Below are 26393 nucleotides of genomic sequence, written 5' to 3'. Positions count from 1 at the left end.
AAACACTTTACTATTAGTTTATTAGAAAGGCTACGTCTCAGGAACCACCAAATGAAGGAGAGGCAGGGGGCAAGGTATGGAGTGAGCAGTGCATGAGGCTTCCATGCCTTCTCCTGTTGTGTCACCAGTGGCCTGATGTGTTCCTTGGGTTGGCCAGTAGTGACTGAACTCAATCAACCTCCAGCTCCTCTCATGTCCTTCTCCCTTCCCCAAAGGTTGAGTTGAGTTGGGAGGTCAGGGAGGCTGAAAGTTTCACCCTCTAATCATGCCTTGGTCTATTTGGCAACCGGTCCCCATTCTGAAGTTATATAAGGGTTCCCAGCCACCGGTCATCTCAGCATACAAAACCCACTCTTATTCCAAAGATTTAAAGGATTTCAGGAGCTGTGTGCCAAGAAAACGGAAAGAAGCCTGTAATTACCTCTATCAAGAAATGGTAAGGGTTTTAGGAGATCTGTGCCAGGAACTGGGGACAAAGACCAAATATATTTTTATTATGCCAAATTATGTTAATGAAAAACAAAAATAGAAATGAAAAAAAGATGTTAGAGATAGAAGTAGAAATATTGTTGTGTTTTTTAAAGTTTATTTACTTTTTGAGAGAGCAAGCGAGCATCTCAAGCAGGCTCTGCACTGTCAGCACAGAGCCCAGCACAGGGCTCGAACCCACACGTGAGATATGATGTGAGCTGAAATCAAGAGTTTCAACCTTTTATTTATTAGTCCATAAAATGACAATCAGTTTAGTGTTGGTGACCATAGCTTTTTCCGTTGCCTCATTTTTTCTTTATATTAAAAAAAAAATACTGCTTTTATATATCTAAAATCTTAAAGACTGACAAAAGGGGAATTATAAACTTTGATTTGCTTTTTAAATACACTGAAGGGTTTTTACTGACTCTCAACTGATCCTTATAAAACTCTGCCTGATCTACTTTGTCACCGAATGGAAGTTTACTGAATTTAAGGGAATCATAAAACAAACAAAACCCTTCATTTTATGTAATAAGTTTAAGATGAATTCCTAAAAAGCAGGGATAAATTGGCTTTTGTGAATCAAAAAAAGTGTATGTAATACTCAGAGTTCAAGACATTGGCAACTCTTTAGATTTCATACTGTCATATAACTGCACTAGGGTACACATGATTTTAAAGGTTATTGTTTTAATCCACTACCAAAAAACCCCAAATCTCCAGTTAGATGGTAAGTTGCCTTTAAAATCCAAACAATTTTTTAATGACATTTTATTTATTTATTTAATTTTTAAATTAAAAAAAATTTTTTTTTTAATGTTTATTTATTTTTGAGACAGAGAAAGAGCATGAATGGGGGAGGGTCAGAGAGAGAGGGAGACACAGACTCTGAAACAGGCTCTGGACTCTGAGCTGTCAGCACAGAGCCTGACGGGCTCAAACTCACGGACTGTGAGATCATGACCTGAGCCAAAGTTGGACGCTTAACCAACTGAGCCACCCAGGTGCCCCATAAATTTTTTTTTTTAAATATGAAATGTATTGTCAAATTGGTTTCCATACAACACCCAGTGCTCATCCCAACAGGTGCCCTCCTCAATACCCATCACCCACCCTCCCCTCCCTCCCACCCCCCATCAACCCTCAGTTCTCAGTTTTTTATTTTTTATTAAAAATTTTTTTAATGTTTTATTTTATTTTTGAGACAGAGAGACAGAGCATGAGCAGGGGAGGGTGAGAGAGGGAGACACAGAATCCAAAGCAGGCTTCAGGCTCTGAGCTGTCAGCACAGAGCCCGACGCGGGGCTCGAACTCACAGACAGTGAGATCGTGACCTGAGTCGAAGTCGGAAGCTCAACCGACTGAGCCACCCAGGCGCCCCTGTTCTCAGTTTTTAAGAGTCTCTTATGTTTTGGCTCCCTCCCTCTCTAACCTCTTTTTTTTTTTTTCCTTCCCCTCCCCCATGGTCTTCTGTTAAGTTTCTCAGGATCCACGTAAGAGTGAAAACATATGGTATCTTTCTCTGTATGACTTATTTCACTTAGCATAACACTCTCCAGTTTCATCCAGGACAACATTTTATTTTACATGAAAAGGTAATGGTGCAGTAGTTACCAGGAAAGTTGAGTAAAGTAACAAGTATGTAGGCTTAGGAATAGTTTTTAAATTTGCAACAGACATCAAAGAAATCCTATATGATATACAGTTGTTCAAGCAAACACAAGAAAGCTCAGGCTCAGCTTCTATGAACTATTAAAAGGATAAAGACAAAAGGCCTTTTATCTCAATCGGACTTTGAACAGCTTTTCAACATGATAAAATAAAGACACATATAAAATACACAAAATACATCTTCCCATTCTAAAACATTTCTTTTTAGTCCACATGTGCTTTGAATAATCTTGTTTTACTAAGTACCTGCTGCAAATTTCACTCCAAGTAATCTCTCCTGGTGTAGTGTTCTAAGAAGTCAATAGCAGTGGCCAGCAGTAGAAGAATATAGTAGTTTCTCTGCTATTTCCAGATTCTGTAAAATCCCAATGCTATTGCCAGGCATGTAAACACTGAGGCTGTGAAAAGAAACCAGGTTATGGGTCATGCATTTGTGATTATTTTACAGAGACAAACACAACAATGTCATCTTCAATTTAAATGAAGAGCAAAAGACAAAGGAAATCCAATCTTTTTTCTACCTTAGGTTTTTTATTCCCAGAAAATTAAGCTAAGGATAAAGGCTATCCTTTAGGGCAGGATTAATACCAATTTTTAAAAGCTTCCTGTATTTAAAACCTCAGTAAGGATGATAGTTTACAAATTATGTCAGTTAGATTCTGTGAACAGTGTTTAAAGTCATTATAATTAGCATTAACAATGCTACTTTAATACTTTATTAAATATTAAATGACTACTTTAATTATGAAATTGAATTTTAGATCTTGTAAGTGGAAAAACTTTCTTATATATGAAAAAATGATGTAAAGCTAATAGACATCTGTATTATCCATGAAAAAATTTTAATTGCTTTTTCAGTACATTTAAAAACAATTTCATGATTAACAAATTTATAAATGAAATTTTAATGAAAAGCCTATAAAAAAATCTCAGTGAGGTAGATGAAAAGGCAGAAAAGGCATCAGGCTTTTCAAGTAGTTAACATACTACCTATTCTTTGTTACATCATTCTAGGTAGAAAACCTTGTTCTCCTTTAAGAAGTTAAATCTGGGTGAGGCTTTTAGTGACTCCTTAGTTTTTCTAGTGTGTTTTAACAGCCTTAACTTTTTTTTTTTTTTTAATTTTTTTTTTTCAACGTTTATTTATTTTTGGGACAGAGAGAGACAGAGCATGAACAGGGGAGGGGCAGAGAGAGAGGGAGACACAGAATCGGAAACAGGCTCCAGGCTCTGAGCCATCAGCCCAGAGCCTGACGCGGGGCTCGAACTCACGGACTGCGAGATCGTGACCTGGCTGAAGTCGGACACTTAACCGACTACGCCACCCAGGCGCCCCCAGCCTTAACTTTTAAAATAGAGACTCTGAGATGAGTGGCAAACTTTTTTGACTAAAGATGCAAGAAACAGCCTTTCATGATAAAGCTACTGTAATTTTAATATATAATATATATCCATGTGATCCTAAGATTAATTGAAACTTGGTTAACGATAACACACAGGGAGGCTGGATATTTGAAGAGGAAGAATAACACTTAAGTTTCTTGTCTTATTGCCACTGGTCAATTCAATTATACATTCACCTACTGGATCCTGAAACTATTTGCCATGTTCCAGGCAGTGTGCTGAACAATTATAAACATTATCTTATGTAGCCACGATTAAAACCATACAAGATTGGTGGTGTCCCACTGTATAGATAAGCCAATAAGCTCCAAGTTATATTGCTGGCAAGTGGTGGACAAGGAGTCAACATTATGTGTACCTATGTCCAAAGCTGTTTAACGTTTATTTATATTTTGAGAGAGTGAGCATGAGAGAGATAGCACGAGTAGAGGAAGGGGAGAGAGGAGACAGAATCCCAAGCAGGCTCTGCATTGTCAGTGCAGAGCCTGATGTGTACAATATACAACATAATGGTTCTGTATTTAAGTTTCTCATTTCTCTTGTCAGCTGTTACTTCCCATTACTGTTACCCTGCCACCCAAATAGCTTTCACATTTGTTATTTTCTATGGCCTGTGAAGAACACATCCCTATACAGGATGCTCAGGTGACCTTGTACCTGGTACCTCTTAAATACCCTGTAAATGTTAGCTCCTGTTATTACTTGTCTGCCTAGAACAGAATCTACTACATTAACTATATAGATCAAATGGAAACTGCCACTGTCTTAACAGTTCTTATCTCCTTGGCAACAGTGATCTGGGTCAAAGGTTGGTGTTTGACCCAAGATGGGCCATAGAGACTCCTCCTGGGGATTTTCTGAATTGGACATAAGGAAAGGGGTAAATCTTCTTGGTTGGTGAAACTGGCACGATAGGAGTCTGGAAGCTATTAGTACCCATGTTTCCAACCCAGGAAGAAAGATGGATAAGAGAATGAGGCAGATATTCAGGGACAAGATAATGAGTAAACTGTGATTCTAATTATCCTGGAGTTCAAGCTATACCTCTGCCCTTCCAGAATTCAATATGTAAACTAATGAATTTCTTTCAATGTCTAAGCTAGTTCAAGTTGGATGTATGATCATTGAAACTAAGAGTCTTGATTGATACATGATGGGAAACCAAATTATCCAAACTGATTACAATTTATAAGGGTTTCTTCTCTAAGGGAAATCTAAGATCTTTAATGCTGGGGCTTTATTAGTATTTTTTTCCTTTTTTTTTTCCTTCTGCTCAAGACTGAATTCAGTATGTGAATCTCAGGTAAGTGGAGTATTACTGTTTTATGTGCAACATCTCAGGTATTCTATGCCCAACTGATCTACTCATGACCTTACCTCCCCACCTGCTGAGTATGAGATTCTAATTTCCTAAAAGGCTTAACAATAACCTCAGCAATAACATATATTTGAAGGAAAAGGAGGAAAGAAAATGCCTTCAAAGAGGATGATTCCAAATCCTCAGTGAAAAGAAGGAAACGAAGGTAACTTAGATGTATTTTTGTAAACAATGACTAATTTCTTTTTTCTTTTTGATTTTTAAATATTTATCTTAGAGAGAGAGAGTGAGAGAGCACGTGAGCAGGAAAGGGGGGCAGAGAGAGAGGGAGACACAGAATCCGAAACAGGCTCCAGGCTCTGAGCTGTCAGCAGAGTCCCACGCAGGCCCAGAACTCACAAACCATGAGATCAAGACCCGAGCTGAAGTTGGATTACCAACAGACTGAGCCACCCAGGTGCCCGAATGACTGGCTAATTTCTAAACAATAACTTGTTAATTTCTTTTGTCACTGCCAATAAATCTATACAAGTCTGTCTTATATACAGCCATTACTGAAAGAAAGCTTTCTGGAGATGACCACCATCTTCAAACTGAAGGTAAAAGGGACTTTATTTTTAACTAAGATACTGATCTTTGGATAAATATTCTAGAGGAAGCTGAGTGGAATCTGAAGCTCCTCCTAACCTGGGTTGCTCGGAGATCTGTTTTGAAGGTGGAATTGAATGCTGCAAACTGGGCTATTTTGTAATTTCCCCTGAACATCACCAATGAACTAAAGATGTATGGTTCCAGAGACTTTGCTAGAAAAGTGGTTTTCAAAACCTGTTTTAGTCTTAGAAGTATTTTTCAAATGAATCTTCAACAGAAGCTCAGTATTTTAAAAAGACAAAACATTGTAAAAGATTCAAGTTGAAGAGAGGAAGGGGGTATGTATCAACTGAGGGCAGGGGAGCGGGGCAGGCTCCACTTCTACTCCTGCCAGGTTAACATAATCAGTGGCTGTCCAGAAAACCACTGATGGTATAAATCAGAAATTTTATTTTGGAAAATAATATAAATGATTTTAAATGTGCATTATCTCTTTGACCCCCAATTTTAGATGTTCATAAACAATTTATTATATAGAAATACTAGCATAAAGACACAAAATGTGTGTCTGTGAATGTGATGTTTACACATACATGGCTGTTGGATGCACTATTTCTCATAATGAAAAACTGGCAGAATGTTAATAGAGGTTTGGAAAAATAAATTATGGCTTTTTCATATAATGGAATACTCTGCTTTTGAGTAAAAAGATACATATGTTTTGCCACGCAAAGATACTTAAAACATTTGGTTAAATTTGAAAAAGCTGTAGTCTGTACAATACAATCTATTGTTTTTAATAATCTGTAATGTTTATATACATAAGAAAAAGCCTAGAAAGAGATCTACTAATAGTAAATATATGTGGGGAGGGAGTGGAAGGCTTTCACTTCAACTATATTGCTTTTGGTTATAGGACACAATTTATGAAAACACATTACTTTTTATAAAAAGAAAGTACTATGAATGTAGGGCATTTTTCTCATTCCTTCGGGCCCTGTAACTGGGTCAGGTCACATGGTACCTGAGCTCAGTATGTGACAGTCTAATTTTTGGGTAGTATCTGTGCTCAGCTGGATTTAAGGTAAAAAGGTAATTTCCCCCCTATACTTGTTATCATTTTTGCCTGTATCTATTTTAGTGATCGTTCTCTGGAGGTCCACTCAAATCCTTATGGAAGAATGTAGGAATAAAAATAAAATTTTCATTTCTTTCCACTGTGGAGCAACCAATTTATCTTTTTTGCATCATTCTGTACTTGTTTTTATACATTTCTTTGACATCTATATGCTTTTTCCTATTAGTAGGTTGCAGAGTTGCCCGTTAAACTTATATACTAACTGCTTGTTAAACTTCCACTGCAAGTGATAAAGGAAACCTGTTATACTTCCTCCTTTTTTTCTTTTGTGCTCCATAGTTACCCTGGGAGATAGTAGCTAACAGATCTCAAAATCAAATGTCAGCAATTACTTTCTCTGACAAACACAGTATTAAAAAGGAAAAACCACACACCCCAAATGTCACTTAGGCTGGGTCCCCAAACTGAAGCTTATTACCTAATCTAATTGCAGTTTAAACCTGCCCCAGAAGTGTAGTCTTAACCAGTCAGTGGGAATTTTGCGGTCATCCGCAAGGGTGCCCTCCATCCCCTAAAAGAAGATGAAGTAATTTGCATGATAAAACTACCTGCACTCCCACTAAGGGAAAGGGACTTTGCCCGGAACAGTCCCTTTCTTTTGCTAATAACCTTCTTGCCCGACCCTCCTTCTACAAAAACCTTCTATTTTTTCCCCAAGTTTTATTTATTTAATCTCTATACCCAGTGTGGGGCTCAAACTCAGGGCAAGAGTCAGCATGCTTTCCCAACTGAGCTAGCCAGGTGCCCCCAAACCTTCCATTTTGTACAACTTCTGAGAGTTCGCCTCTACTTGCTAGATGAGATGCTGCCCAATTCATGAACTGTTTAATAAAGCCAATTAGATCTTCAAGTTTGCTTAGTTTTGTTTTTTAACACATCCGGTGGCAGCGAACATCTGTTGGCATTTGGGGACAATGAGAAATACACGTGTGGCACCCAGAAAACCTTAGAGTGTGCTGTCCTTGCCATTTCTGAAGACCACTGGTAAGTCCCTCTCAGTTTCAGCTCCACTTTTTGTGGTCAAGTTGCGGATCTAATTGATTCTCCAGTCCTGGGTTCAGGAGTCAGTTTAGACCTACAGCAGAGGCTCTAATGGAGTGCCCTGGTTCAATCTATAATTCCACATTGGAATCCTTCCCCCAGTTCCAGTCCACAGTCTCCTTGAATCTGCTGGAGTCCACTTTAGGAGTTGCTGGTGGTGTGCATGGCCTGCTTTTGGACAGTCTGCAGGGACATTATTTTGGTTACTACTGGTGTGCTGAGGTGCATGTATGTCTGTCTTGTGTACATAAAGGCTACTGCTAGGATCTCGGAGGCCAAAAAGCTGCAAAAATTGGTGGGCACAGATTGACATTTAAGAGCTATTAGGGTACTTGCCCACCTGACCCAAAGACTCTTGTGTTTGAAAGATGGTCATGGAAGAGGTAGACTGATACTAGGTCAACTGCCAACATCAAGAAAACTGTGTAACGAGGCACACTGTAACACATGTATAACCCCCAAAACAGCAGCAAGTCCCTCTTAGGTATTAGTTTGGCTCTGAGAAACCCAAAGGCCTAGCTAAAGAAATGAGATTCTTTATGTTCAGAGAGTTGAGTGTGCCACCTTCTGGCACAGCTGCTTATTTTGTGTCTAAAAACTTAGTCCTAAAAGATGCAGATAACTAGTGAAATGAATAAATTTTACTGAGAACAATGTGGAATTACAATGGCCATTATGGGGGAACACTCCAATTAGACAACCTCATTCATTTAAGAAGAATACTTGAAAGCAAGGGCTCTCAAATTAAACAGAACAAATGGTCCAATTAGCAAGCAGAATCCTCTAAAAGGTTTTAAAATTCTAAAATAGTTTCATTAAAAAAGCTAATGAAAAAGAGAAAAGGTATCTAAAACAAGACTAATAAGATGTGCTGTAACTCCTACTTCTCCCCTCTATCCTTTGAGTACTCATCCCAGTGATCCTCTGTCTACATTGCCTTTCCACTCTAAAGAGACTATGGCAACAATTACCTTTTAAAATAAGACCACCTGAGGTTATAGAGGATCTTTCACCCTTTGGTCAAAGGCCAAATTAAGGGCTTTAGTTAGAGAATTTCTTAAACTCAGGGAGGATCCTTAAGAGTTTCTCTGAACACCTTACCTCCTGAGCTCACTTGAGAGAGGGTAATAAAATTTCACACTGTCACTTCCTTTCCAAATCTAGATCCACTGATCATTGATCTTTTGTGGGAAGAGCTGTTTCCTTCTTGCTTGTTATTTTTACATCCTAAATATGGCTTGGTTTTCTGCCTGCCTAGGACTTGAAGGTTGTTGGTTCTTCTTTTTGCTCTCTTTGGGAGTGACTCTAGACCTTGTGAAGGTAGTACCTTTTACACCCTCTTTGAGGATGCCTGTTGGGTCCCTGAAGTTCTTTAATACTGCCAGAAATATTTACTATTTGTCCCAGATGAAACCTGACAGACTGACTCAATAACCAGGAGTTTAAACTGAAAGCTGACATTGACAGCTTGACAGAGTACTTTTAGGCCTTCTCCCCTCAGTTATATGTACCAGAGGGAAAGAAGACATTCTCATAGGTGGATGGGTTTGTCAGTCCTTTGGCATCACTGAGGTGGCAACCCAATTCTTGGAGGAATTAAAAATAGCTGTCCTATTTTATATATCTAGTCTTTACAGGATCAGGACCGTGATTCCAAAAACAATTCAAAGACCTCCAATCTTTTTTTTACCACCCCCAAAACCTCCCCTATTTATCTCAAAAGTTTTTAAATGTAAAAATTCTGGCCTTAAGGAAACAAAAATTTCTTCTACGAGAAGCTTGTACTTTATTTCCCTGTGCCTTTAAAATGTTCTACCAGGTCTTCTCCAGGAACTCTTACCCTAGTCCATCTCATTAAAATGCAAATTTCAGGGAGGTAATTCTTACCAAGTAAAAACAAAAGGGAAGAATCTTGTGGAACTTGACTTGCTAAGGACAAATATAAATCTTAAGTGTCTTCTCCACTCATACTAGAAACAGCTCTAGCCATCTAGACATCTGCCAGATGTCTATTATTCCATCTACCAGAAAAACAAATTCAGACCCAAGTTTTATAACTAGCAAATTTAGTACCTATTTCATGGCAGTAATTTTAAAACAAGCTATAAGATCTCTATAAGCATTGGTATGTTTACATAAGTCTATATATGTGCATTGTAATTATGTGGTTACTTCCTACCTCTGGACAGTATTGTTAAAATTAATTTGTAATAGAGCTCTATTTAGTTGGTTTGAAGGCAAGCACTTACAAAACTGAGGTCTCTGAAACTCTCAGATAAAAACGAATCCAAGTATTTTCCAAGTTCATATAATCTGGAAAAATATTTGATAGGAAAGCTAGTTTAAGGTTGATGGTTTAATTAAGACAAACATGTTTTGGGACGCCTGGGTGGTTTACTGGGTTAAGAGTCTGACTTTGGCTCAGATCACGATGTCACAGTTCATGGGTTTAAGCCCAGCGTCGGGCTCTGTGCTGAAGCAGCTTGGAGCCTGCTTCAGATTCTGTGTCTCCCTCTCTCTCTCTCTGCCCCTCCATAATCTGTGCACGTGCGCACACTCTCTCTCAGAAAATAAGCATTAAAAAAAAAAAAAAGACAAACATGTCTTTAGAGTTATCAACATTATATATAAAACTTTTGAATTTACTAGCCAAGTAAGTAAGTACATGTTCTTTTATAAGATCTGTGAATAAAAAATAATAGCTTAAGATAATGGCTGACTTTGCCTAATGTTTCAATGAGGTTTTAGTAAGTAATTTAAATATGATTTTATTTTTTAAGCACTTTTAAATTAAAAAAAAATTTGTGTGTGTGAGAGAGAGACAGACAGACAACATGAGCAGAGGAGGGCAGAGAGAGAGAGGGAGACACAGAACCCAAAGCAGGCTCCAGGCTCTGAGCTGTCAGCCCAGAGCCCGAAACAGGCCTCAAACTCACAAACTGCAAGATTATGACCTGAGCCAAAATCAGACGCTTGACTGAGTCACTCAGGCAGACACCCCAGTAATTTAAATATAATTTTAAAGAACAAGTAGAGTAAATAGAAAGTTTTAAGGAAACTTTTAAAAAAGTTTCTCCAAATCTTTTTGGTAACTTGAAACCTTAAAGTTTTGCTAAGTTAAATGACTTAAATCCATTAAATATGTAGATTACTTCCAAATAAAACAAAATACTAAAACATTAATTTACTAAACATAGGTTTATCTACTTTTGGTTTTCTACTACAGGGAAACTAAAAGACATCTGGATGTATTAAAGCTACATTAGAAAATTTTAAATCATTTAAAATGATTCTAGAAAATTTGGAATGTATTCATGAATTTGCAAATTAAAAGCATGCTGGTAAACAGATGTTCACAAATGCTTAGTTTTCACTAGAAATTAAGGTTTCTAAGGGTTAAGAATTATTTTTAAATTTTTTTATTAACAATTTTTTTTAAAGAGTATTTTTTTATTTAGAGAGAGAGCATGGTAGAGGGAGAATCTTAAGCAGGCTCCATGCCCAGTGGGGAGCCAAATGCAGGGCTTGATCTCATAACCCTGAGATCCTGACCTGAGCCAAAATCAACAGTTGGACGCTTAAATGACTGAGCCACCCAGGCGGCCAAAAGTTAAGAATTCTAATTAATATATGTAGTTGAAGCTACTAAAAATAATAAGGGAGGGGCGCCTGGGTGGCTCAGTCAGTTGAGTGTCTGACTTCGGCTCAGGTCATGATCTCACAGTTTGTGAGTTCAAGCCCCGTGTCAGGCTCTGTGCTGACAGCTCAGAGCCTGGGGCGTGCTTCAGATTCTGTGTCTCCCTCTCTCTCTCTGCTCCTCCCCTGCTCACATGCTGTCCCTCTCTCAAAAATAAATAGAGATTAAAAAAAAATTAAAAAAAATAATAAGGGAAACATCTCCATATGTCAGGAAAACAGGATGTGTTTTCAGCAAAAAAAAAAAAAAAAAAAGGTATGAAAAACAGAGACGTATTTTGTATTTTTTGTTGAGGTAAAAGAGAGTAATTTTGTCCTAAAGTGAGCCTGGTTGTTTAAAGAGAAAAAACAGGACAAAATCAGAATGCAGGAAAAAAGAAAATGTTGGATAGAAGGTTTGTGAAAAAGCAATCTTTAAAAAGGAGTTTTATGTGTGGTCAAGGTGGTTAAGATAAAAATTATTTAAAATGTTTTAATATCAAAAATAAGCTGGTACAAAATTAGAAAGTAGTATTCCCTCTGTAAAAAAGGATGTTTTCTTACACTTTTGGTCTGCTTTTGATAAGACTGTAAAAGTTTCTTTACCTTTTATATTTAAATTTCATAATGATCTGTGATCCTTCAGGCAAGTGCTTTAAAAACTTTTTTTGACAGCGCATACACCAAAGGATTTGCTAAACCAATTAGGCTTACTTGATATGCATATTACATGGAAAGCACTGGCAAACAAGTAATACAAAGTCTTGCTTATATTTGTAAGATGTGGCACATGTGGATGAAGTCCATTTGGTTGCTGCAAAAATGGCCCCTTATTGCCAGACTTTTGCCATCCTAATGTCCTTGTAACATGGCAACAATGTACTCAAATCTGAGAAAGTAAGAGGGGATAAGCAATGGCTGTAAATTACAGTTGGGGCAAAAGAAACTGAAGACAGCAGCTTGGTTCTTTCTGGCTCCCTGACAAACCTCATTTCCCATTTTTTGCACACCTTCACCTACTGTACATTTAAGAGGACTCAAATTATGAAAAGGCATTGGTGTGAGGCTTGTGTAAAATTACAAAAACGGTCTACCAAGACCTGACCTGTCTGGTCCATAATCATGGAAAAATTGTTTGTATTTGGAGGCTTCAGATCTCCTTCTGGCCCCTTTTAATACCTGCAGGTGGACTTTATTCAACTATCACTTCGTATGGGTTATCAGTGTTCTTGTTATTGTATGTGTGTTTTCCAGATGTGCTGAAGCCTTTTCCTGCTGTAAGGCACATTGAAAAAGACAAACTGCTAGAAAATGTGAAATACTCTCTTGGGGTATACCTTCCATGGTCTCTAATAATCAAAGCACTATGTAAATCACACTTCACTGGGCAAATCATATTAGCCTTAATGAAAACCTCACCAACTTCTTGGAATTCTATTAGAATTGAATCCAATTCTATCGTGATTCTACACAACCTTCCGCTGAGTCTCTGTTGTCTCACACTGGCATGACCAGCTACAGTAAGTCTCTAATGTCTTATGCTCAAGCCTGTCATCAACAGGTTAGAGAAGCCTTCCTGGATCCTAATTCAAAGGAAACCTTCAGTTACAATCTGTAGCCTGGTGACTGGGTATTTTAAAAATATCACCAGAGGAAGACAACCCTTGAGCCCTATTGGAAGAGACCTTCCTTCCCAAGTGCTCCTGGCACTGTTGCAAATCTGGAAGATGCTAACGACCTCAAAATCAAATTGACAAGAAAGAGAAGTAGCTGACATCATATAATGCTTCTGCCCAAGATGACAGATCAAGACTTCATACTCTAAGTCAACATAAAACCTTCTTCCTCTTTTCCTTTCCTTTATTCTACACTGGCCTGTAAAGATAACACCCTCATCTGTAGCTCCCAGGCCACTGCTAAAGTGGGGTAACCTCTGGAATTTAAACAACCTTTTATTTCAGGGTAGGAGAAAATCTAACAACTGTGCCTTCAACTTTTCACAAGCAAAGTAAGACATTTCATTGTTTTAGCTCCCCTAAATTTAAATTGTTGAGTTAAAAAGGACCTACACTGGATGCTTTTGTGATTTGGGATTCACTCCTTTTGGCAGATCCCTGTATTTCCCTGGTTAGGGATAAAGGTAAATGAGACGGCGATCAAGAACTTCTCCTTAATTCTTAAATTATAAAATTTGCTGCTAAAGAAATAGCAGCCCAGCAAAGATCTTAGATTCTGCAGCCAAAGTTGTCCTTGATAATGGAATACCTCTTACGTTTTAGTTGAGCAAAGAGGTGTCTATGCTGTGGGGGCTATCTGCTATGCCTAGAGTAATACTTACAGGGAAGCGGAAACTCAGTTATATAAGATCGAAGAACAGGTTGCTTAGCTTAAAAAGTGGATTCCTTCCAGAGTCTTTGAGTTATTTGCTTTCGACTGGTGCTAATGGTCTTCCTCTCCTTTGTATCCCCACACCCCTACCCCTCTCCTTAGCGTAGGATGTCACGTAACCTCACATTGCCTATCTTCGTGATTTCATATCTGGAGGGACTCCCTGTGTATATATGAAACTAAATCTGATTTCCTCCCATTAAACTGTCTCATGTCAATTTGATTCTTAGTCCAGCTAAAAGAACCCTGAAGGGCAGAGGACATTCCTTCTTCCAGACAGCTGGCATAGTTGGTGGGATAACCTGCTGATGGCATTATCCCTGGGTGCTGCTGCAGCAGAGAGCTCCCCAGGAAATCTGAAATGCAGCCCGCAGGAGGTAAGATTTCCTATCTTGTCTGTCTCCTGGAATCTCTATCTTTGGAGTCTGAGAGAGTGACACTGGTGAGAACCCTTTTTCTAAATTTATACAAGCAGGAGAAAATATCTGTGGTATTAGTTCCTTGGCCTTAGTGACTCTTGATAAATTTGTCAGAGAACTTTTTGGTTACTGATCCATTTCATCCTGGGAGTGGTCTTTGTATTCTTGTGTCTTTTATGTCGTTTGTCATACATTAGGTAAAGGCTGTTGCTAAGGGACATCTTGGAAGCCAAAGTTGCAAAATTAGTGGGCACAGGTTGGACACTTAAAAGCTGTTAGAGTGCTTGCCACCCAGCTCAAAGACTCCCAGGTTAGGATAAGCTGGTCATGGAACAGGGGAGGCTGGCACTGGGTCACCTGTCAACTTCAAGAAAACTTCTGTGCAACAAGGTACACTGAAAACACACACAGTCCTTAATCCTCACAATCCATAGCATAAGCCTCCTATGTATTAGTGTGGCTCCAAGAGACACAGGCTTAGCGAAAAGAAAAACCAGACGGTTTTTTTTCCTTTGTCTTACTGTATGTCCTAAGAGCATAGCTTTGTGACCAATGAGTATATCCTTTTTGGTCTCCAGCATCCAGGGTGCACCCTAATGCACCATTAGGTTCTGAGTCTCTCTACCCTGCCATGCCAGCTCAGCACAGGTGTCTTATGAGAGGTCCCAGGCCATAGGGACCTTTGTCATCTCAACCTCTGTTGCTTATTAGTAATTAGAAAGTTCCATTCTAGTAGGGCCTGCCTGGTGTTAAGAGATTAGTGAGTTTGTGATGGGAAGAGTCTCATTTTTGTGGGAGACCAGAGACACTGTTTTCATTGCATTATCCTCACTACCTGTGCAACAAAGGGCTTTGCTTCCTTCGATTAATTTTGGAAGTGAACCTTTGGATCACAGGGGCTACATTATCTACATGTTCTCTGGGTGCCTCCTGTGGCTTTGGCTAAGCTATTAAAAGGCTTATTGGTTTGAGTTGCTATTAATAGATATTATTTGTCAATGGCCAATTTAAATTGGCTGTATTTTAAAAATGTATATTTTATAGTGAGCTTTTCAATTATCTTATTAGTATAATGACTAGCCTTAGGGACTTCCCTTACAAGATGAACAGAAATCAACTGAAGACAAAAATCAATGTCCACATCCAACATAATGCCCCTTCTTAAAATCTAGCCTTATCTGCCTCTTTAAACTTCCATTTCCCTATAAGATTTACAGAGAAGTCTGGCATAATCTCTAGGTTAAAAGTATACAGGTTGCTCACGTGAATGCTGAAAGCCAGAAAACGAATGTTAACTAAAGTGCCCAAGACTGTCAGTAAGGCTCTCTTTGCTCCTACTTTCCAGGGCTCTGTAATCGGGCTCCACCAGCTTCAGGCCTTTCTATGCAATGTCCTTTACAAGTATATTCCAGACCACTCACCACAAAAGAAATCACATGAAAGAAATCTGGCCAGCGGAAAAGTCTTTTAAGTTATATAGCCCTTCTACCTCTCAGAGGATCCTACCAAATTTAGAGAATTGAAAAGGTTAATGACTATTCACAAACCCTCTTCAGAGAGAAACAATGACCAAAATTTCTCCTAGACCCTCCTACAAATGGGCTGTGAAGAGCCAATATTCAGGGGCTGATAGGGGATAAAGCCAAGGTTGAATTGTATACCCGGAAAAAAGGCTTTTGTTATAAAATGCTTTAGAAAGATTTTACCAAGGCATAAAGCTTTTGATTCCAATTTTTGTTAAAAATCTGATATAAAGAAGCAAATTTAGTTAAAACAGGCCAAGCCCTTGATATTCAGGCTATAATTCCATTCTTTGGGAATTGGTAACAACTGTCTTTGTCTTAAAAATCTCTAAATGGCTCAGTGGGTCATGATCTCGAGGTCTGTGAATTCGAGCTCCACATCGGGCTCACTGTTGTCAATGCAGAGCCTGCTTTAGATCCTTTGTTTCCCTCTCTCTGCCCCTCCCCTGCTTGCTCTCTCTCTCTTAAAAATAAACATTAAAAAAAACTCTATAAAGCCAGAAATGCAACTACAGAAACAAATCCTATCCATTCCTCTCACAACGTCTGTAGGTGTTAGAAAAGATCAGGATATTGGAATGAAATTGTCCTGCTTAAAGAAAGAAAAAAAGCTAAATCTTAAATAGGAGTTACCCTGAAACTGAAAGAAAAAAAATAGTTTTGTATTCTTTCACTCTCTTGAAATTATAAATCTTACCATGTCTTTAAAATGGAAATATAGTCCATAATTGCCTAAGACTGAAAATTAAAAATGCAAACTTCTAAATGGGCTCTTGTGTCCAGACTCTAGGACCGTTGATAATGGAGTAGATATGTCCCATCTCCACCTTGGAGAAAACTTGGATAATATCTCCATACCTTTGGGATATAAAATTTCTACCCCCATCATCTCTAGGATGTCATAGCCATTGTTTGAAATACAAACATTAGGGAGAAGCTTTTTATCAGGAGAAAAAAGGGGGAAGTATTTGGAAATTGGGACTGTAATGTCCTCTCCACAAATACGAGTAAAAACAGAAGTTAAGAGTTTTCTTTGCATCTTGTCTGGATATATGGGTCTGTATATGTTGTAAGTGTGAGATATTTTCTCTACCTAGGAATGGTAACATTAAAATCTGTAATAGCTCTATTTCAGTTGGTGTGAAGGCAAGTGGTTATAATTGAGTGTTCTAAAACTCAGAAAGCTAGAAACTAACCCTAATTTCAAGTTCATATGATCTGGGAAAAAATTCTGTATTAAGGCCAATTTAAAGTTATTAAAGACACATCTTTAATTAAGAGTTATCAGTATTAAAAAAAAGTCCATGTTATCTCTGTTGGAAAATTTATCAGAAAAAAAAAAACTTAGAGGACAGTGGGTAACTTTATTGCCTCATGAACTTTTGTGGGTAAACATAATTGTTAAGAACAAGTAAATTTAGATGTAAGTAAGATTAAAAAAGGTTTGTATGTAAACTTTTGATTTTTAAAAAAATTTGTTTCTTCTGAGAGAGAGGTAACATGAGCTGGGAAGGGGCAGAGAAAGGAACTGAAGCAGTTCCATGCTGTCTGCACAGAGCCTCATGTGGGGCTCGAACTCAGACACCTAGCTGACTGAGCTACCCAGACGCCCCTGCATATAAACTTTTAAATTGCTTCCAGAATCTTTGGTAACCTGAAACTTTAATGTTTTTGCTAAGCTAAACATAAATTTATCTACTTTTGTTTTATTACAGAGAAACTAGAGATAAGTTTAGATGTTAGAAAACATGTTTTGGAATTCATTGTGAAAAAGCACATGTTTCTAGAAATTATGAAATGTACTCACAAAACAGTTCACAATTGTTTACTATTTAGTTTTCACTAGAAACTAAGGTTTCTAAGAGTTAAGGATTCTAATAAATGGTAATAATTAAGACTCCTAGAAATAAAGGAAACAACTGTGTATGCCGGGAAAGTAAGATAGGTGTTTTGGGTGAGACAAAGTACAAGGAATAAAAATTGTGCACTAAAATTGCAGTATGCAACTGCTGTCACCCTTCTCTGACTTGAGGTCTCAGGTGACCTTAAGGAGGAATCACCCAGGTAGAATTGGCAAATTGGAAGCAAAATTGCAAGCAATATTTTCAAACAATCAGATATGATAGAAACAATGTATTAAGATGACCTAAGGGTCTTTCTTGTGTCTATCAGTAAACCTGAATTTTAAGGACTGTAAAAGATTATACCTTGTGACACCCAAGTATTTGGAGAATGCTTACAAGCACATAAACTCCTTCCTTTTTATGTATATAATCTGTAGCTCACAAGTTTTTGAGCAGTTCTTCAGAGCAATCTGAAAGACCGTCTCCCAGACTACAGTCCTCAGTAAGAAAAAAAAAAAAAAAAGCATTTATTAGCATACTTTGAAGTTGGTTTTCTTTCACTTGACAAAATACAGTTTTGCTAAGGGAAAAGAAAATAATTTTGTCCTAAAGTGAGTAAGGTTATTTAAAGAGGGAAAGTTGTAGAAGGTTTATGGAACAAGAAATTTGAGAAAAGAATTCTATGTGTGGTCAGTACTGGCTAAGATTAGGATGAAGTTAAGTAAATAATTTTGTCACTTTTTTAAAAGAACAAAATTTTCCTGAACTAGTGGTCTGTTCTTAATAAGTAATTGCAAACAAAGTTTTTCTTTACATTTAAAGTTACCTGCCTAGAAGACAAGGATTCTGTGTTTGGTCTTCAATGACTTAAGAAAACTGAGTCTTGATATTAAAAGGGCTAAATTTTGGGGCGCCTGCAAGTGTCTGACTTTGGCTCAGGTCATGATCTTGCAGATGACATGTCAAGCTCTGTCCTTACAGCTCAGAGCCTGGAACTTGCTTCAGATTCTGTCTCCCCCTCTCTCTGCCCCTCCCCCATTCACCCTCCCACTCTAAAAAATAAACAAAAAAGCGCTAAATTTTGCTCACAACTATGTAACTGTCTCTAATTGCCTTTGAAATCTTTTACTGTCACTTTGGCTAAATAATTAAATATGTTTCAAAATAATTTGTGACCCTATTTAATCAAATATACAAACCTTTTAAATATTTTTGATAAACTTCCAAAAATAAAATTCTGAAGTTTTTGGACCATAATCTTAAATGTAAAAGATTTTGTGAAAATTTGGTATATTAAATTGCATGGGAAGCACTGTCAACACTAAACCCTCTTAGATTGTTTATATAGATATGTTATTAAAATGGGTGAAACTCCTAAAAATCTGTTATCTTTGAAGTGTGGTATACCACAGAAATAACTAAATTTCCTTACCAACTGTAATCAGATCTAGAACCATGGTCATATTTAAGTCTTGTCATGTTACTGTTTTAGTCTGATGCTATTGCAAATGTCTTTAGTGACTCATGTAAAGAACTCTGAGTACAGGTTTCCAATAATTTTAAGATAACTGAACCAGGTAAGAATTTTTGAACTAGTGAAAAAACCAGATCTAAGCAGAACAAGAATTATTAAATAGGACTGAATGAATGGAGATTTATTTTTAAGACTTTATTTGAAACAATGATTTTTGTTTTTCCAGATATATGGAAACTTTTTTTCTTAAGCTAACTAATAGCAATTTGAAACATTTATCTTTTTCTCCCTACCTGATCCCTCCAGCATTCAGAAACCCAGTGAGTATTCTATTTTCATGACAGTATATTTGCATGTTAACTAAAAATCTCTTCTCCTTTTGACTAGAATGTTGTATTTTAGACAGATCTGCATAGATTCAGATATGAGCAGACAGCTTTAAGGAACTAAGATGGACTTGATGGGGCCTAAAAAGCCCCTTTGGATATAACATCCTGATTGATACCTTGCTTACAGAGTACCCAGCAGCTTTACCAGGTGAGTAAAGAAGGTCACTTCCTGGTCAGTGCAGGAACCTTGAGAAGAGAATTCACCCAAATATATAGGTATTGCAGGTGAAGTCTGACCCCAAGTATTTGGCTTGGCTTCTGGCCTTGAGATGCTGTTAAAAGTTCAATCTGGAAATCCTGATGAGTAGTTGCAGCAAAGGAGATCTTAAAGAGCCTACAGAGTCAACTGCACTTATGTAAATAATCAGGCCAAATTTTTTTGTTTTGTTTTTAAATTAAACTTATTTTGCAATACAATTAGTGTCAATTTGGCTATGAAGGTGATTACAGAAAGAAAGACACACCTGTGTCTAATACCTGTGTATTAGATTTTAATATTATTCATCAAACTGGAGTAGAGCCTGATTGCCTCTAGTTTCCTCCAATGACTGGCTACAACTGTCTAAACTAGTATTTTCAATTTTTCTCCTACCTTTCTGACTTGGAATCATGTTAAGAACTAAAACTTTTCTTTTCCCTGAAACCCTACAAACTAAACTTCAGAAAAATCACACTAGCTCACACCTAGAGACAACCTTCATGCCTGTCATTCTATGGGTCACTCAAAAGATCAGAGACAGTTGAACTATAAATGAAAATCCGTCAGACTCACTGCTTGCTCTGACTCAGTCTGAAAATGCTTCCAGCCTGACAACTAGAAGTCATGACTACCCTTGACCCAATCATTAACCGTTGTTTTCTTTTGTTCTGACAGAACCAAAACACCCGATTACTTATTTAATACCTGATTACTTAAATCACAAGCCTAGCTTTGAGAATATCCCTACCTCATAGCCTTCTGAAATGAGTTTAACTGAGCTGATCTATTGTCTGATCTATTGTACTAGGTGATCTGTTGTACAGACTGGTTCAATGAGACAGAACAATCTACCAGTGCTCAACTTTCATGTGTGAAACTTCAGGGAAGTGTCCTTTAAGTGCCAAGGGCAGACTGCCCCAAGACAGGTGATTTTGGCATGAATATTACTTTGAGTTAAAAGCAGTCAAACCTAGCAGATTAGGAAAAGCTTCTTACTCCCATTCAACTGCCTAAATTTACATAACGGACAGCCTATATACCAGGAACACAACTATTAGTAGAGATTCCTCTTTACCTAAGATATCTAGTATTTGCATAACAGCAACTTTTATTTTCCAAACATCTCCTCTCACCTTCCTGCCAATGGCCATCCTTCTCTATGTATCCTCAGACCCCTAAACCCCTTTCCTTAGCTCAGGATGTCATATAAGCCTTATGTTGCTTGAATGTCTTTGGAATTTCATGTCTGTTTTCTCCTGTTAATCTGTCTGATGTCAACTGCAAAGGACATTCTTCCTCCCTGATAATACCGTAGAAAAGAACAACAAAATAGTGGTAACTGAGAGTAGCACTAATGCTTTAAGTTTTGATCATATTTTTTAGTTAAACTGAGACTTAACAAAGGGGGTGAACTCTTAAACTGAGATGGTGTCACTCAGGCCTAGTCTGAAAACCAGGGCTTAATGGCTAATCTAATTGTAGTTTAACTGGTCCAAACTGGTCAGTCAGGAATTTTCCCATTAGTTATAGTGGGTCTGCCACACAGCCCTCTCCCTTTCCTCAAAGTGTAATCTGCGTAAGACTTCTTGTTTTTTACCCTTAAGAGAAAGTGACCTTGCCTGGAACAATCCTTTTCTTTCGCTAGTAACTTTCTTGTCCCACCTTCCCTCTACTTGCTAGATAAGAGGATGCTCAAATCATTCAAAAACAAAAAAAAACCCCAAACAATTAGAGGGCACCTGGGTGGTTCAGTCAGTTAGAAGTCTGACTTTGGCTCAGGCCATGATCTTGCAGATTGTGAGTTCAAGCCCTGCATCAGACTCTCTGTTCCTCCCCCACCTGTGCTCTCTCTTGAAATAAACTTGAAAACAAAACAATTAGGTCTTCAGATGTACCCCCACTGATTTTTGTTTTTTAACAAAATATGGAATTACCTTACCTGCAAGGTAACGGATAGTCTCAAGCTTGTTAGACTCCATCAGTGTTTTTAAAGAAGCAATTTCAGTGTCAATTTTATTACAGGTCTCTGAAATAATACTTCTGGTTTTGGTATCCTGCAGTAAATAAGAATGAGAAAATTTTGTCCATATGACATAAATATTTACATTAGAAACCCTTACTTATGGGCTGTGTATTGCAAAAATTTTAATGGTGATAAAAAAACATTACATGAACATTATAAACTGACAAAAATTCCTTCTATTTTTAATATTTGGAGATTATTTATTAGGATTATCACATTTTGAGTACATTCTATTAAAAGCCTCATAGGAAGAAATTTGAGACCTAAGAGGGAAAAATTTTAGTCCTAGAACTTAAATTCCTTAGGATATCACAGTTAAAACTTTCAATTGTGTAAAAGAAAAAAACTCAACCAGATTTAGAATGCGAACTGGCAGAAATGCTAGCTGGGTAAAAACAAATGCTATGTGTAGAGGGGTTAAGGGGTAGAAGAGCTCAGAAATTAGCCCTGAGAGAATTTGTTGATTTCCTTGTTCATCTCCTCTATCCTGACAAGAAGTAAGAGAATATAACAGAATACATGGAAAGGCAAATGAGACCCTCCCTTCTAAGAACGAGGTCTCTTCTGTTAGAATGTAGACCCAATGGCTTTTATTAAGACGATGGCTGAGTAAAAAAAGCTACGTTTCACTCAAACCATAGAGATTAAGCAATGATTACCATTTAGCATTAGGAGAAAGTAAATAGTAGTGGAGTATGGAGTTTAGAATCCAGGCTCACATTCCAGCTCCACCATTTATTAGCTGTGTGACCTTAACTTCCTGTGTCTCATTTTCCAAACTGGTAAAATGAGAAAAAAGAGGGCCTACTTCAGAGGCTGATAAGGAGAATTAATAGAAGTAAAGCAGGTAGGGGCGCCTGGGTGGCGCAGTCGGTTAAGCGTCCGACTTCAGCCAGGTCACGATCTCGCGGTCCGTGGGTTCGAGCCCCGCGTCAGGCTCTGGGCTGATGGCTCAGAGCCTGGAGCCTGTTTCCGATTCTGTGTCTCCCTCTCTCTCTGCCCCTCCCCCGTTCATGCTCTGTCTCTCTCTGTCCCAAAAGTAAATAAACATTGAAAAAAAAAAAATTAAAAAAAAATAAAAAAAAGAAGTAAAGCAGGTAGAACTATCTGATGTATAGTAAGTACTCAATAAATATTCACTATTTTAAAATTTTAAAGATAATTTCATTGAACCTGTGCCCTCATTTAAATGTGAATCCAGGTCTTCCAAAAAATAGTTATTTTCTATATAAAAATAAGCTGGGGGGGGGGGGAGCGGGGTGTGCACCTGGGTGGCTTTGTCAGTTAAGCACCTGATTCTTGATTTGGGCTCAGTGCTTGGAATTTTTTTCTTCCTCTCTCTGCCCCTCCCCTGCAGGTGCCTTCTCTGTCTCCCTCAAAATAAATAAATGTAAAAAAAAAAAAAAAAAAAAAAAAAAAAAAAAAAGCTCAGATACAACACATAAAATACATGAGTGGTATAAAAGAGAATTTTTACATACTAGCTTACATTTTTGGTAAATTCTGTGGTTGCTTCCATAAGTTTCTTTTCTTGATCTGTAAACTAAAGGATATGACAAATCAGGAGGTTAAAAAAAAAAAAAAAGACTGGAAGGAATTAGTAAGTTACCAAGAAAGTATATTTAGAAGCACATTACCATATCAGTTACTCTGCTCCTTTCTAGGTTGATGTCCAGTTTATTGTCTGCTCTGATCTGACTGGTTTCATTCTTTACAGAAAATCAAAATATTAAAAAAGCAATCTCATAATGTTTGTTCTGAAATTAATAAAATATTTTAAAGTGAGAAAAGTAAAACTTACTATCAGTTGCTGCTTAACTTGTTCCAATTCAGTTTTCATTTTCTAGGTATAGGAAAAATCACATGCAATTGCCATTAAGCCAAAAGCCCATAGCATGATTTATTCAACAAATCTGAAACCTTGCATTAGCAAAAACTGGATGATCTACAGATTTCTAATGAAGCACTAAAAATAGACAAAAAAGGAAAGTAGTATTTCATCATATTCAGAAAATTCTTATGAACAAAACAGTAAAAAATGTATTCTAGTTAGTTTTAAACCATGACTGATATTTGAAATTTAAAAATATTTAAGCTTAAAAAAAATTAAAACTCCAAATGAATTACAGAAGCAGTTTTCTCTTAACTCACAAAAATTACTGCAGATTCATATAAAATGGCACATTGCTTTCAATTTTGAGAACATTATATTGAGCTATATTAGAAATTTTATATATAATATGAAACATTTTATATATAAAGATTTCCCCTTACATTTGACTTTTACATGTGTAAGATACAACTCTTATTCTTTGGTCTAGACTATGATTGATACATAGAAAGATTAGTTATAGGTTAAACATCTAGCATACTTTGATCAAAAAACTCGTTGAAAGTTACTGAATGACCACATAAAATCATTACTTGGTCCTATTAGAACACATGTGAAATCAGTTATTTTATTAGTAATAAACAAACTAGTATCACCTGGTTCTCTGCTCTCAGATTTGCAAATTCACTTTTCTCTAGGATGACCATGTCTTTCCTGATGGAGTCCAAATGAGCCATTAGTTGTTGTACTGTTATTTCCTGGAAAGCAAAATTGAAATAACCTAGTGATATATGGAATGCTTTCACCTTACACAGAATTGTTTTCATGGAATGTAAAAGAATCTGTTGTTATGCTACAAGGTGTAATGTTGCTTGGCTAACTAAACAAAACCATATGAAACCTATATATAAAAATGAAAAGGAGGTTCCAGTCCAAGGTTGTGACACAGGAGGACCCTGAAGTCGCCTCCTCCATGGATACACCAAATCTATACCTATTTATAAAGCATTTCCTCCTGAAGGACACCTCAGGGCTAACCGGCCAGCTTCTGCACAACAAAAAATATACCACAAAGAGAAAGGCAAGAGAGACAGAAGCACAGTAATGAAGGGAATCCCTAATCCTGACACTGAGAACTGCAGACACTGAGAACTGCAGTAAGAGGGACAGTACTGAATGACCATGAGCAGATTCATCTGCCCTGGGATAAAGAAAAAATGCTGAGGTTTAAAAGGGCAACTAGAATATAAAAGACCTAGCCCTCGAACTCTTCCAGAGAGTGCTGCTGGGACTCTCTAGTTCTGAGGGGCTGGTGAGCATCACTGTTTACATTCCCCTTCCATTTTTAGAGCACAGACAGGAGTAGGGTCTGGGCACCATAGCCAGCCTACCACTTCAGCAAACACTAGGCCCCCAGCCCAAACCAGCACAGTGTCGTGGCCCCAGCGTGGAGACACCAGAATACCCCTGGTCAGTGTTCACAACAGCTCACCTTCCGAGGTGAGGCAGGTACAAAGCACCCCAGAACACTCCAGGATCCCAGCACTTAACCCCCAGCTCAGAGCATCCTGTTACCTTTCCAAATTAGCTCGTGGCTAATTTGACTCCAGACAACTCATCAGGGCACACTCTGTGTCCAGGGATCCAGTGGTCCATACCCTGCAGCAGCTGCAGCAACCTGACCAGGGTGTGTCTTGGGCTTGCACTTACCCCTGGCTTGCGCTCATTTCAGCACCAGGTACTCTCTTATGGTGCCATCTATGCAGAGAGCCCCCGGACCACCCTGGCTCATGCTCACTTCAGCTTAAGCTGTCCTGCCAGGGGACTAATTCCACAGAGAGTCGCAAGACCTCCCAGATTGGAACCTTTTCAGTTTCAGTTATCTTACCAGGGTATGTTCCATGGCAAGAACACTGGGCTTGCCCCCCAAATGATACCCTTTATAGCACCAGTTGTCCTGCCTGGGGGCCCTCTGCACTGAGAGCCTTGGGAACCTCCAGCTTGCACCCACTTCAACTTCAGCTGTCTGGCCAGGATGCACCTCTATGTGGAAAGCCCGAAGACAGTTCTGGCCTGTACCCACTTTGGCTCTGGCCATCCCACCAAAGTGGCCCTAACATGAAGTGCCCCAACACCCATGACAGCCACATATTCAGAAAGCCAGCTAATGTCACCAGACACACATTCTCCACAGGGGATGACCTGACTATACACAAGATCATCCTACTTTGAAAAGGTAGCTGTTGTGTGTAACTCACAAAGTAAAGCAAGAGGAAGAGACAAAAGAATTTGCTTCAAACGAATGAACAAAGCCTAAACCTCAGAAACAGAACCAAATAAAATGGAAATAAGTATGCCTGATAAATACTTCAAAATTATGGACATAAAGATGCCCACTGGACTGGACAGCAGAGTGCATAAACTTGGTGAGAACTTGAACAAAGAGATAGCATATAAAAAAGAACCAAGTTGGGGCGCCTGGGTGGCTCAGTCGGTTGAGCGTCCAACTTCGGCTCAGGTCATGATCTCGCGGTCCGTGAGTTCGAGCCCCGCGTCAGGCTCTGGGCTGATGGCTCAGAGCCTGGAGCCTGCTTCCGATTCTGTGTCTCCCTCTCTCTCTGCCCCTCCCCCGTTCATGCTCTGTCTCTCTCTGTCTCAAAAATAAATAAATGTTAAAAAAAAATTAAAAAAAAAAAAGAACCAAGTTGAAGAACACAATAAATGAAAAATAAACTGGAGGGAATCAACAGATTAGAGAATGGAAAAGAACAGATTAATGATATGGAAAAGGGGGTAATGGAAAGCACCCAAGCTGAACAGTAAAAAGAAAAAAAACACAGGGATAGGTTAAGGACTCTCTTAGACAAAATCAAGCAAGAACATCTGCATTATAGAGGTCCCAGAAGGAGAAAAGACATGGGGTGTGGGGGGAGGCAGAAAACTTATTTGAAGAAATGATAGTTGAAAACCTCCCTTATCTCTGGGAAGAAA

At 38.1% G+C, this 26393-nt stretch overlaps 1 protein-coding gene across 3 annotated transcripts in view; it reads right to left on the bottom strand.

Moving 5' to 3' along the window:
* Positions 1-2036: 2036 nt before the first annotated feature.
* Positions 2037-26393, bottom strand: part of CCDC90B (coiled-coil domain containing 90B) — a 49035-nt gene continuing 24678 nt past the window's right edge. For 2 of the 3 annotated variants that reach the window (XM_043580091.1, XM_043580093.1), the window contains 6 exons: positions 24059-24160; positions 23373-23414; positions 23209-23280; positions 23061-23114; positions 21488-21602; positions 2037-2543 (listed from right to left, as the gene is read on the bottom strand). In XM_043580091.1, the coding sequence (XP_043436026.1) occupies positions 2488-2543; positions 21488-21602; positions 23061-23114; positions 23209-23280; positions 23373-23414; positions 24059-24160 (441 nt within the window). In that variant the 3' untranslated portion in view covers positions 2037-2487. The remainder of the gene's footprint in view (positions 2544-21487; positions 21603-23060; positions 23115-23208; positions 23281-23372; positions 23415-24058; positions 24161-26393) is intronic. The other variant, XM_043580092.1, reaches the window with a different exon arrangement.

This window comes from Prionailurus bengalensis, chromosome D1 (assembly GCF_016509475.1).
Source record: "Prionailurus bengalensis isolate Pbe53 chromosome D1, Fcat_Pben_1.1_paternal_pri, whole genome shotgun sequence".
NCBI lineage: Eukaryota > Metazoa > Chordata > Mammalia > Carnivora > Felidae > Prionailurus > Prionailurus bengalensis.
Note: the sequence above shows the minus strand (reverse complement) of the source record. Positions and strands in the feature narration are given on the sequence as shown.